This window comes from Borostomias antarcticus (assembly GCF_949987555.1).
Source record: "Borostomias antarcticus genome assembly, chromosome: 4".
NCBI lineage: Eukaryota > Metazoa > Chordata > Actinopteri > Stomiiformes > Stomiidae > Borostomias > Borostomias antarcticus.
In genome coordinates this window covers 33,123,148-33,135,647 of record NC_140237.1, presented here as the reverse complement: position 1 = coordinate 33,135,647, position 12,500 = coordinate 33,123,148, and the positions used below count along the sequence as shown (strand labels likewise).

Here is a 12,500-nt window from a genome sequence, read left to right as displayed (position 1 = left end):
AAATAAATATAACACCAGTGAGTTAGCTACTACCACAGCACTTGGCGTGGCTGGAGAACATAAGCTAAGCCAAATGACGGTGGCAATAATAATATAACATAATTTATCTTGTCAGCAACACACAGTAAGCACAATAGTAGGAATAATAACATATATTAACCAGGTTATCTGTTAGTAGCCTGCTATTATTTAGGCTCAATAATCTAACGTTAAGTTGTCATATCACTGATCTCACTGGACGGAGGCTGGCTAGCCATATCAGAGCTGACAAGAGAACTAGCAGCTTAAGTAACCTGATGGTGACGGCGACGTTCCTCAATACCACTCGTGGTCAAGTAGCGACGTTCGTCAGGTTTGTCTTCTCAGTTAGCAAATCCACACGGGCCATAATTACGGGAGCTAACGAGAGCCACGCGAATGCCGCGACCCATGCACACATTGCTGACTTACTTCAGGCCGCCGCCGTCGCTAGGACAAAATGTCGTGAGTCACGTCAGTCCTCCTATCAAATACAATGGGAGTCGAATGGATTTCACTCACGTACGTGCGTACGTTTGTCAGCTCCGTATGCAGCTCAGTTCGCTCCGTGCGGTAAGAAATGGCACATTTCACCCCCCATAACACACAGACACACACACACACACACACACACACACACACACACGCACACACACACACACGCACACACACACACGCACGCACGCACACACACACACACACACACAGACACACACACACACACACACACACACACACACATACACACACACGCACACAAACACACAGACGCACACACACACAGACACAGACATGCACGCACACACGCACACACACACGCACACACACACACACGCACACACACACGCACACACACACGCATACACACACACGCACACACACACACGCACACCTGTTTGTTGGCTTATCAGAGGTGTTGTGGACAGTGCAAACCAGGCATGTAATTGGCTGGCTACTGCTGGAGTATGTGATTGGCTGGCTACTGCTGGAGATCTGAGTGGAGGATCTGTATGCCTGGACTCAGACGGCAGGGAGGTGATGTCATGACGGAGGTGTGGAGAGGAGAGAGAGTGAGAGGGCGGTGAGTCAGGGAGGGAGGGAGGGAGGGAGGGAGGGAGGGAGAGAGGGAGGAGATGGGGGAGGGGGGGGGGGGGGGGTTGCATGTTAACCAGGAGTTGCTCCACACACTGGCTCAGTCTCCACTGATGAGACGTTGGCAGTAGTGGCTCCTGTCTGAGCTGCTGGGCACACACACACACACACACACACACACACACACACACACACACACACACACGCACACACACAGCCATGAGCTCACCGTCACCGGCCGCCGCCCGACGTTTGTATCACATTATCCGTTTGTTTGTTCCCTTGTTGTCCTTTCATTATCATCAGTTAAACATTACGTGATGCCTGGAGCCGCCGGCGCGACACGTAACCACCTGTGAAGGCTCCAGCGCGCATAAACACACATCCGCTGCTCCCCTCCCCCTCCCACATCCGCCTCGTTAAATAGGCCCGACCAGAATACGGTCGTTTGATTGATAATGCCGCCAAGTCCGCTTGCAACTTGAGTAGCCTGGAAATGGAGGCTCCTGGGAAAGGGGGCGGGTCTAGTCGGTTGTGGCTGTCGCCTGCCCCCCCCCCCCATCCTCTGGGTTTGATTGGTAGGGTCTCCCCTCCACCCCCATCCTCTGGGTTTGATTGGTAGGGTCCCCCCTCCACCCCCATCCTCTGGGTTTGATTGGTAGGGTCCCCTCCCCCTCCACCCCCATCCTCTGGGTTTGATTGGTAGCCCCCCCCCTCCACCCCCATCCTCTGGGTTTGATTGGTAGAGTCCGCATGACTCAGCCACGTTGTCAGTAGGCATACATTGTTGTCCTTTAGACACAAACAAACACATCTGTCTTAATTACCATGGAGCTGGAGGGTCCCCCCCCCCAACACACACACACACACACACACACACAGCCCACGCACACACATCCATCTCCTTTCCACATTCCGATCCCACACAGATGTTAATATTTTGCTTGTTTTGAGTCAGACAGACTTTGCCGAGCAGCCTTTTCTGATTCACAGGTTTGGAATTCCGGGGGTCCGGAATGTGATGGAATCGTCTCTTAATTCCACTCAGGCAGGAGATTCGAAACGTCTTGTTGTTTAGAACCGAAGGGACATTCAGCCCGTTCTCTCGGTGCCGGCTGGCTGTGGGTCCCAGGGCCGGACCGCACCGCTGGTCCACAGACGCAGGGCCACCGGGGAGACGGATGGTGTCTTGGGAGGTCTCGCCCGGGCGCGGGACCGTGTTGATACAGCCTGTGTGGAGATGAAGACGTGGAGGGCTGGGCCTGCTAGAGGAGCAGACCGCTCGAGAGTCCAGATCCGATCCAGCTGTAGATGAGAGTCCCACGGGAATCATTGCTCTCTTGTATGCCACGACTGCTGAGCGCATACACAGAGTACCGTGCGTGTGTGTGGGTTCATTTGGGTGGGGGGCGCATTAGTGGAGCGGAGAGGTTTACAAGCACGGGAGTGTCCATCGCAGTAAAACCAATTCCCAGAAGCAATTCCCAGGAGCTATAGGAGCTACGAGCTCGGGGTCAGGGGTCGAGTAGGAGCGAGCCGGTCGGCCTGAGGTACGGTAGGACCCCTCTTTCCGCTCGGGAAGAAAGCCCTTCTCCTCTTCCCTGCGACTGACAGAGCTGTGACCATGACACGCGTCTCACATGCAACCACTCCCACTCGCGTTTTTACTGCCGGGGTTTCCACGTTCCTGGCGCCGAATGTGTGTTTTCTGACGTGAGTGTGTGTGTCTCGCGCTCACCTCAGCTTCAAAGCTCCGTCGTAATTATCCGCAATCTACAGTAGGCGGTTTTTCTGAGGGTGCTGTAATCAAGCAGAGAGATCCGCTCGCTCTCAGACTCCACAGTAACACTGTTAAAACGTACCCCGTCCTCTGAGACACCTTCAACAAGTCTGCACTTTGCTCTAATTTCAGTGTTGCGAATTACCACCAGAGAGAGAGAGAGGTGTGTGTGTGTTTGTGTGTGCGCGTGTGTGCTGTGTGTGTTTAGTTATGGGTGCTGTTTTGCTAGGAAATCGGGATATCTTGGCACACGCGTATAGCACTGTTCGAGGCCTTGGGCCCAGAGCCAGATATTGTCAGTTTTCCAGATGTTTGTTTTGTTTTGGTCAAGTCAATGGGCACCTTTGTTCTCTGACCGCCCCCCCCCCTTTCTGACGAAGACCAAGCCACATTACCACGACACGGCGTGAACCCCTCTATACCGCTCTCCTATAGGTCTATCGATCCGACGCGCGTCACCTGATTGGCTGTGCATTAGCCGCTTCAAGAGATCGCCATTGGTCCCCCCCACCTCGGAGGAAGACGGGGCCGGATCCTCGTTCTCCCGCAAGGGCGCTTTGATCCGAGGCGATTTTCAATCGCGCTCGTAAACTGTCCTTTCTCAGAGTCCAGGGGGGTGCTGGCGCACACAGAGAGAGGCCCGATAATGACAGCCGGTCATCATCCCGACGGTGTGTGCCTCAGGAAACGTCGGCCCGCTCACTTGTGGAATTCCCTCGGCCACGCCTGAACCGCGATTTATACCGCTCATATTTGGGGCAAGATAGAGTTTCCAAACTGATATCTGGATCAGCAAACATGCCCAACCCTGAGCTGTTTCCACGGGCCGCACGGACGCCCTGTTGGAAGGTTAACGTGCAGCCTGGCTCGCCAGCTGTGTTTGTGAGGGTGTGGGCGGTGGGCGGACCGCAACGCTTGAACCCGACCGGCCCCGACCCACTCACTTACTCTAAGGACTGTTATTTCAGCCAGAACCCGGCCGCAACGTTGGTACATGTTCTCTTGCACTTTCACAAAAGCGGTTGCACAATGAACGGCTCGAGGGTAAACCGCGGTCCTGGACCGGTCATTTGCTTCAGGAAGCGCTGGAGCTAGAGGTCTTCCCACTGTCAACAGCTGCGGTCTACCGAGCACGGGCAGTCAGGATGCCCGGCATCAGCCCCGACACCACGAGAGAATGACCTAAGCCTGTGTTCCTGACCCCAGCTGACGTATTGAATGTGTATCTTCTGATCTTCTGTGCTCCCCTCCTCCTCTTCTCACTAGATATAAACGAGTGTGAGATCGGAGCCCATAACTGCGACCGCCACGCCACTTGCACCAACACAGCCGGTGGGTTCAAATGCAGCTGTGCTCCCGGATGGATCGGCAACGGCCTCAAGTGCACAGGTAAGACCGCCTCCTACATTAGGGTCTACAGACAGACCGCCTCCTATAGGGTCTACAGACAGACCGCCTCCTATAGGGTCTACAGACAGACCGCCTCCTATAGGGTCTACAGACAGACCACCTCCTACATTAGGGTCTACAGACAGACCACCTCCTATAGGGTCTACAGCCAGACCGCCTCCTATAGGGTCTACAGACAGACCACCTCCTATAGGGTCTACAGCCAGACCGCCTCCTATAGGGTCTACAGACAGACTACCTCCTATAGGGTCTACAGACAGACCGCCTCCTATAGGGTCTACAGACAGACTACCTCCTATAGGGTCTACAGACAGACTACCTCCTATAGGGTCTACAGACAGACTACCTCCTATAGGGTCTACAGACAGACCGCCTCCTATAGGGTCTACAGACAGACCACCTCCTATAGGGTCTACAGACAGACTACCTCCTATTGGGTCTACAGACAGACCACCTCCTATAGGGTCTACAGACAGACCGCCTCCTATAGGGTCTACAGACAGACCACCTCCTACAGTAGGGTCTACAGACTGACTACCTCCTATAGGGTCTACAGACAGACTACCTCCTATAGGGTCTACAGACAGACTACCTCCTATAGGGTCTACAGACAGACCGCCTCCTATAGGGTCTACAGACAGACCGCCTCCTACAGTAGGGTCTACAGACAGACCGCCTCCTATAGGGTCTACAGACAGACCACCTCCTATAGGGTCTACAGACAGACTACCTCCTATAGGGTCTACAGACAGACTACCTCCTATAGGGTCTACAGACAGACCGCCTCCTATAGGGTCTACAGACAGACCGCCTCCTATAGGGTCTACAGACAGACTACCTCCTATAGGGTCTACAGACAGACTACCTCCTATAGGGTCTACAGACAGACCGCCTCCTATAGTAGGGTCTACAGCCAGATACAGTCACAGGAAAGACCACCTCCTATAGGGTCTACAGCCAGATGCAGTCCCATATCTGACTATATAGGTAGGACTATACACAGGTAGGACTGTACACAGGTAGGACTGTACACAGGTAGGACTATACACAGGTAGGACTGTACGTAGGTGTTCTATGCTGCTCGAGATGTCCGTTTTGTTCTCTTTGTGTATCTTGTTGAGCCTGCAGTGTGTTCACTGTGTTGTGTGTGTGTTTCAGACCTTGATGAGTGTTCTAATGGGACCCACATGTGCAGCAACAACGCTGACTGTATGAACACCATGGGCTCCTACCGATGTGTCTGCAAGGACGGCTTCTCTGGGGATGGATTCTACTGCACAGGTCACACACACACACACACACACACACACACACACACGATTCACAGTGACTTGTGGTTATTCTGTGTGAGGTGATTTGACGTGTCGTGACGTTTGACCCGTGTGTGTGTGTGTTCCTGTACAGACAGTGACGAGTGTGCGGAGAACGGGAACCTGTGCGAGAGCGGCCACTGTCTCAACATGCCGGGGGGCTTCCGCTGCGAGTGTGACATGGGCTTCATCCCCACCCCAGACGGCAAGGCCTGCGAGGGTACGACACACACACGCATGCACACACACACGCGCGCACACACACACACACACACACACGCACACACACACACACACACACACACACACACACACACACACGTGGTCATTAAGACAGGCACGCGACAGAGTGGTTTGCATCATAAACCCAAGAATGCAGACTCCAAACATGTTGCATGATGTCACTAATGTTGTCATGCATCAGATATGCTATAAAAGCAGGGATTTCGAAATCAGCGGTTTGTTTATTTCTGTTTATATTCATGCTTCATTACAGTGATGCAACAATGATCTGCGCTCCCACTGATACTGTACAGTGCTGGGATCAGACAGATGGCCAAGGTTGACCTAATTCGGGTTATTTCTCAGACATCATAAACTAACCATGTGTGTCTGAGCCCAGCCTGTGTGAAAAATGTGGAATAGAAAATCATCCAATGTCAATCCGTGTCTTCCTGTCTGGTCGGGGTCGGTCTGTCCCAGAAGTGTCACTCCAGAGAGAGGTGAACAAAGCCTTCACTTCCTGTCTGTGTCTGCCCACTTTCCACCTCCATCCCATGGTCTGCTAATCCCTCACAGCTGGGTCTCTCTTTCTCTCTCTCTTCCTTCCTCTCTCCCTCCCTCTCGCAGACATTGACGAGTGCACCTTCGCTGACATCTGCGTTAACGGAAGGTGTCAGAACATTCCGGGGCTGTTCAGGTGTGAATGCAACCTCGGCTACGAGCTCGACCGGAGCGGCGGCAACTGCACCGGTAACCAACTTTCACGTTAACTTCTTTTACTTAAAAATGACAATACCCACTACTGTACCAACCGTACCGGCCGCCAGGGTGAGTCGGCTCGAGGGTTACGGTCTGAATAAGGCCATGGAAGAACAGCCCCCCTGTTGCTGATTGGATCTCGGCATGCGCGCGAGGTTTGAACCAGGCGTGGCCACGCCCCTGTGGGAGGAGGCGCCCTCAGCTCCAAGCTGGGTTTTATTTTATTTTTTTTACTTTTTTCCTCAGCGTCAACCCCTGACCTGAATTCTATAAATTGCTGAGGCGGTTTTCACCGAGGAGCTCGTCCACTGATTTATCGCAGCGATATAGAAACGTTTCAGCTTGTAAAAATGTTGTAGCAGCGCCCAGACAGTTCCCCCTTGATCAGCGTGAGACAACAACATTGCGGATACATCAAAGCAGCCCTGTGTTATGTGATATGAGCAGCTCTCCTCCTCCGCCCGTCCGCCCTGGGAGAGAGTGACCGGTCCGCTCTTGTCCTCCCTGGCTGCGCTCGCTGTCACGGGGGAGGAATCTTAACGTCAGAGGGCTGATTAACCATCGGGGGCCGATGCAACGATGGGAACCGAGGCCCACTCCCACGTCCTCGTACCCCTCGCATAGGCATACATCCTTTCATCGTGTATTTTATGTTTTTGTTATTATAAAATATCGGGTTCATCCATCTCTCTCTATCTCCGCAATGCCCCAACTCTGGACTGCTTCAAGAAACTTCTTAAAACTCACCTCTTTAACATGGCCTTTGACCTCTAGCTTCCGTTTCTTAATGTTGTGTGTCTCTGTCTACCATGTTTGTCTCTTGTCTGTTCTGCCCCTATGTAAAGCGACCTTGGGTTTTATGAAAAGCGCTATATAAATGAAAGTTATTATTATTATTATTATTATTATTATCCTCCTCTCTCCTACTCTCTGTCCACTCTCTCAGATATAAACGAGTGCGCTGACCCCATCTTCTGTATGAACGGGGTTTGTGTCAACTTCCCCGGGAGCTACCACTGTAACTGTCCCCCGGACTTCGAGCTCAACCCCACGGGTGTGGGCTGTGTAGGTGAGGCACCGCCCGGGTTTAGCACGCACTGACCCCTGCCAAGGCCGGACTGGCACACGCACGGGCAGCTGGGTAGGAAATAACTGATGTGTGTGCGTGTGTGTGTGCGTGTGTGTGTGTGTGCGCTTCTGCTCCCCTCAAGACATTCGATCCGGAAACTGCTACCGGGACGTCCGCTCCAGAGGCGACGCGTCCGAGAGTTTGGACTGTTCCAACGAGATCGGCGTGGGGGTGTCCAAGGCCTCCTGCTGCTGCTCGCTGGGCCAGGCGTGGGGAACGCCATGCGAAGGCTGCCCCGCGCGCAACTCCAGTGAGTCCATCTGGCACAGACCGCTCACACAACACTCCCAGTCCCACAGTAACAACTCTAGCGAGTCGGTCTGGCCAGACTGCTCACACAACACTCTCAGTCCCTTTGTATCAGCTGCCACAATCCTCTCTCACTCCAGACTTCGATGATTTGAAAAGATGGCTGCTGTCGTTTTTTTGTGTTACATACTTAAACCAGATGGACGTGTTACAATAAGTTAGAAAAAGGACAAAAAAACATGAAAGGACATTACTAAACATGACGCTAGATCCATGTCTCTTCTTCTCATCGTCTTGGCGTTGTGTCCCCCAGCGGACTACAGGACTCTGTGTCCCGGAGGAGAAGGCTTCAGACCCAACCCCATCACCGTCATCCTGGAAGGTCAGATATGATTAGAATGATGATGATGAGGATGATGATGATTATTATTATGCGTCGTCTCATTGCCTTGGTGAAGATCTGGAGTGTACTTCCTCGTTGTCCCCTTTCCCTCTTTCTCTCTCTCTCTCTCTCTCTCTCTGTCTGTCTGTCCCTCTTTCTCTCTCTCTCTCTGTCTGTCTCTCTCTCTCTCTCTGTCTGTCTATCCCTCTCGGTCTGTCTCTCTCTATCTGTCCCTCTTTCTCTCTCTCTCTCTCTGTCTGTCTCTCTCTCTCTGTCTGTCTATCCCTCTCTGTCTGTCTGTCTCTCTCTCTCTTCTCTCTCTCTCTGTCTCTCTCTCTCTCTCTCTCTGTCTCTCTTCTCTCTCTCTCTGTCTCTCTTCTCTCTATTCTCTTCTCTCTCTCTGTCTCTCTCGCTGTCTCTCTCTCTCTCTCTCTCTTCTCTCTCTCTCTCTCTCTCTGTACTGTGTATTGATTCTCTCACTCTGTCGCAGACATCAACGAGTGTCTGGAGCTGCCAGGGTTGTGCCAGGGCGGAAACTGCATCAACACGTTCGGCAGCTTCCAGTGTGAATGTCACAGGGGCTTCACTCTCAACACAGACACCAGAGTCTGCGAAGGTACACACACACACACACACACACACACGCACACACACAGAGACGGGCTCTTCGCCCTGAGATGCTTAGGGGGAACGGAAATTGAGTCCAGGCGCGGAGCTGGATGTTTTTTTTTTTCGCGGGACAGATGATCTAATGAGAGAAGAGAGGGGCGGGTTGGACCAGCATCCTGATCTAATGAGAGAAGAGAGGGGCGCGTTGGACCAGCATCCTGTGGACCTGCTGCAGCTCACTGTCTCAATGTCTGTTCCGACTCTCGTCTGTCCTAACCCATCCATCACCCAGGGCAGCGGGCGCGCCGGGTCGCCTAACTCCGTCCAGAGAGGCGCTCGCTCCGCTCTGATGTGGTCAGCCCTCTCCTGGGGGAGCCCTAGTCCATGACTTGGGGGAGGGGGAGAGAGGGGTGAGGGGGGAAGGTGGGGATGGAGGGCAGAAGAGGAAGAGGCTAGTGTACTAACGGGGTGGAGGTAGGGTGGTGGGAGGGGCCGCAGACAGAAGAGGGGGCAATCGAGGACACGGGCCAATCGCGTTTTAATTGAGGCGTGTTCGTCGGAGAGAACAACGAGAGCCGGTTCCTGCTCTGGAAACTCCCTTTCTCCACCGCCATTGTTTCATTACAGTTGGCAGGCGGTTTCCTCTGGACCGGAGGGCTAAGGGCAGTGTTACAGCGGTCGGTCCAGACAAATGCACATTCTCTCAAAGGAACCGTTCTCTATGCGGATGGCTTTTTTCGGGGCGGGGCACGGAATGAAGGAATGACAGGGCAGTTTAGAGAATGTTCGATGAAATAATAATCTTGCGTTCTCGGGCGTGTGGTGGAACGAGGAAACGGATCGGTGAAATCGAGAACCAAAAACAGAAGCGGTCATTTTCTCTCGAATCTGAAACGGAGAATTTTGACCGACCTCCTCTTGTGTCTCTGTGTGTGTAGATGTGAACGAGTGTGAGAATCCGGGTATCTGTGGTCCGGGTCAGTGTTACAACACCATAGGAAACTACACGTGTATCTGCCCAGTGGACTACATGCAGGTCAACGGAGGAAACAACTGCATGGGTGAGTCCTCGCTCAAATGACCGCATCCCCGTCCGTCAACGTCCATCAATGTACCGTGTTTGAGACCCCGTCACGTACTGACCGGCGTGTTCTCTGGTTCTGGCTCTGTTCTCCTCTTCCTCACAGACATGAGGAAGAGCTACTGTCTCAGGAGCTTCTACTCGGACAACGGCACGTGCGACGGAGAGCTGTCATTCAACATGACCAAGAAGATGTGCTGCTGCTCCTACAACGTGGGCCGGGCCTGGAACAAGCCCTGTGAACAGTGTCCAGTACCCGGAACCAGTGAGTGTGGGCCGCGCCTTCCCTAACACACACACACACACACACACACACACGCATACACACACACACACACACAAACATGCGCACGTTCATACCTACACACACACACACAAACACACACACACATGCGCACGTTCATACTGTACCTACACACACACACACACACCCACACACACACACACACACCTACACACACACACACACACACACACACACACACACACACACACACACGTGCACATTCACACCTACAGTACACACACACACACCTACACACACACACACCTCCACCTACACACCACATACACACGTGCGCACATTCACACCTACACACACACACACACGCACAGCTCCACCTACACACCACACACACGCACACCTACACCTACACACCATACACACACGCACACACACACACACACACACACACACATACACACACTCACACATACATACACGCACACATCACACACACAGACACACACACGGACACACACAAACACACACACAAACATACTACACAGACATACTGCAAACACACATCCATGGCACATCTCTTGTCTCTTGTCCAGGTGAGTTTACTTTCCTGTGTGGGAGTGCCAGACCAGGGTACATCATCGACATCTACACCGGACAGGTCATCGGTACGTCCACTACAATAGCTAGCAATTATATTTTAAATCCAAGGTCTCTGTCCGCTAAATACCTCATTTATTTGTTTATGTTTATTTATATGTTTATGTTCCATTCAAACATCCCTCCTCTCCTCTCTGCTCCAGACATCGATGAGTGCAGGGAGATACAGGGGGTGTGTGAGAACGGCGTGTGCATCAACATGATTGGTAGCTTCAGGTGTGAGTGTCCAATGGGCTTCCTCTACAACGACAAGCTGCTCACATGCGAAGGTAAGCCCCGCTCCCTGGCGCAGGGTGTCCCACAGTATAAACGGACTCGAGACTATAGATGCATCATGTGTACTCTCTCTCCCTCTCTCCATCTCTCCTCCTCTCTCTCTCCCTCCATCTGCCCGTCTCTCTCTTCCTCCCTCCATCTCTCCTTCTCTCTCTCCCTCGCTCTATCCTCCTTCTCTTTCTCCCTGTCTCTCCTTCTCTCTCTCTCTCTCTTTCTCCATCTCTCCCCCTCTCTCTCCCTCCCTCCATCTCTCCTTCTCTTTCTCTCTTCTTCCCTCTCTCTCCCTCCCTCCATCTCCTTCTTTCTCTCTTCTTCCCTCTATCTCTCTCTACCTCCCTCCATCTTTCCATCTCTCTCCCCTACTCTCTCTCTCCCTCCCTCCCTCCATCTATCCTCCTTCTCTTTCTCCCTCTGTCTCTCCCTCTCTCTCTTTCTCCATTTCTCCTACTCCCTCCCTCCCTCCATCTCTCTCCCTCCCTCCCTCCATCTCTCTCCCTCCCTCCCTCCATCTCTCCATCTCTCTCTCCCCCCCAGACATTGACGAGTGTCAGAACGGTCCGGTGTGTCAGCAGAACGCTGCGTGTCTGAACCTCCCCGGAAGCTTCCGCTGCGAGTGCAAGCCCGGCTACCGCTTCACCTCCACGGGCCAGTGTCTGGGTAAGGCCGCCGCCGCCGCCGTCTACATCCCATCGCCCGGACGGACGGACGCCGGGAACAGCGTGGGTGGCCGGCGTGCCCCCAGGGGAGGGGGTGGGGTCGTGCGCTCGTGACTCACAAAGCAGCCGAGCTGTAGCCCGATCGCTCTATCATGTCCGACCAAAAAAGCCGAACATTCTGTTTCGCCGTCGTGCCAAACAAAGAGCTGTTTGGTGAGACGCAGAGCTAAAGCAGAACCAGACCAACGCCCACGGACCGATCCGGAGGAATGTGTTGCTCCATGCTGTTGTCGTTACCGCGCTTAGTGGAGTGAGAAGCATGTGTCGGGGTGCCGTGCTACGTAGCCCCCTCCCCCAGCCGGAGAGGGGCGGGGCTATCGATGAGGGAGGGGGGGGCGTGGGGGGACTTTGTTAAAGGGAGATTCTGGGATTTTCGAACTAGGGCCTTGTTTTCAACTTGTCTATGATGTTTTTGACTGATGGAGATTTTAAGTTAATTCCATGCTGTAGATAGCATCGGGTCGTTACGATTTCCACTGGTGGCTTATGCTAGTGCAACACAATGAAGTGATGTTAGCCTGTCCGAAAAACACCCCCAAACACCTAAAACGCGCCCAAAAACAAAT

At 53.1% G+C, this 12,500-nt stretch overlaps 1 protein-coding gene across 1 annotated transcript in view; it reads left to right on the top strand.

Annotated features, from left to right (window-relative positions):
• fbn1 (fibrillin 1) overlaps window positions 1-12,500 on the top strand; it is a gene marked incomplete at its 5' end in the record, with an annotated part of 32,415 nt that overhangs the window by 6,609 nt on the left and 13,306 nt on the right. The window contains 13 exons of the mRNA XM_084437468.1: window positions 4,157-4,279; window positions 5,459-5,581; window positions 5,705-5,830; window positions 6,460-6,582; window positions 7,538-7,660; window positions 7,803-7,970; window positions 8,283-8,351; window positions 8,842-8,967; window positions 9,899-10,021; window positions 10,148-10,306; window positions 10,879-10,950; window positions 11,086-11,211; window positions 11,753-11,875. Of these exons, the coding sequence (XP_084293594.1) occupies window positions 4,157-4,279; window positions 5,459-5,581; window positions 5,705-5,830; window positions 6,460-6,582; window positions 7,538-7,660; window positions 7,803-7,970; window positions 8,283-8,351; window positions 8,842-8,967; window positions 9,899-10,021; window positions 10,148-10,306; window positions 10,879-10,950; window positions 11,086-11,211; window positions 11,753-11,875 (1,584 nt within the window). The remainder of the gene's footprint in view (window positions 1-4,156; window positions 4,280-5,458; window positions 5,582-5,704; window positions 5,831-6,459; window positions 6,583-7,537; window positions 7,661-7,802; window positions 7,971-8,282; window positions 8,352-8,841; window positions 8,968-9,898; window positions 10,022-10,147; window positions 10,307-10,878; window positions 10,951-11,085; window positions 11,212-11,752; window positions 11,876-12,500) is intronic.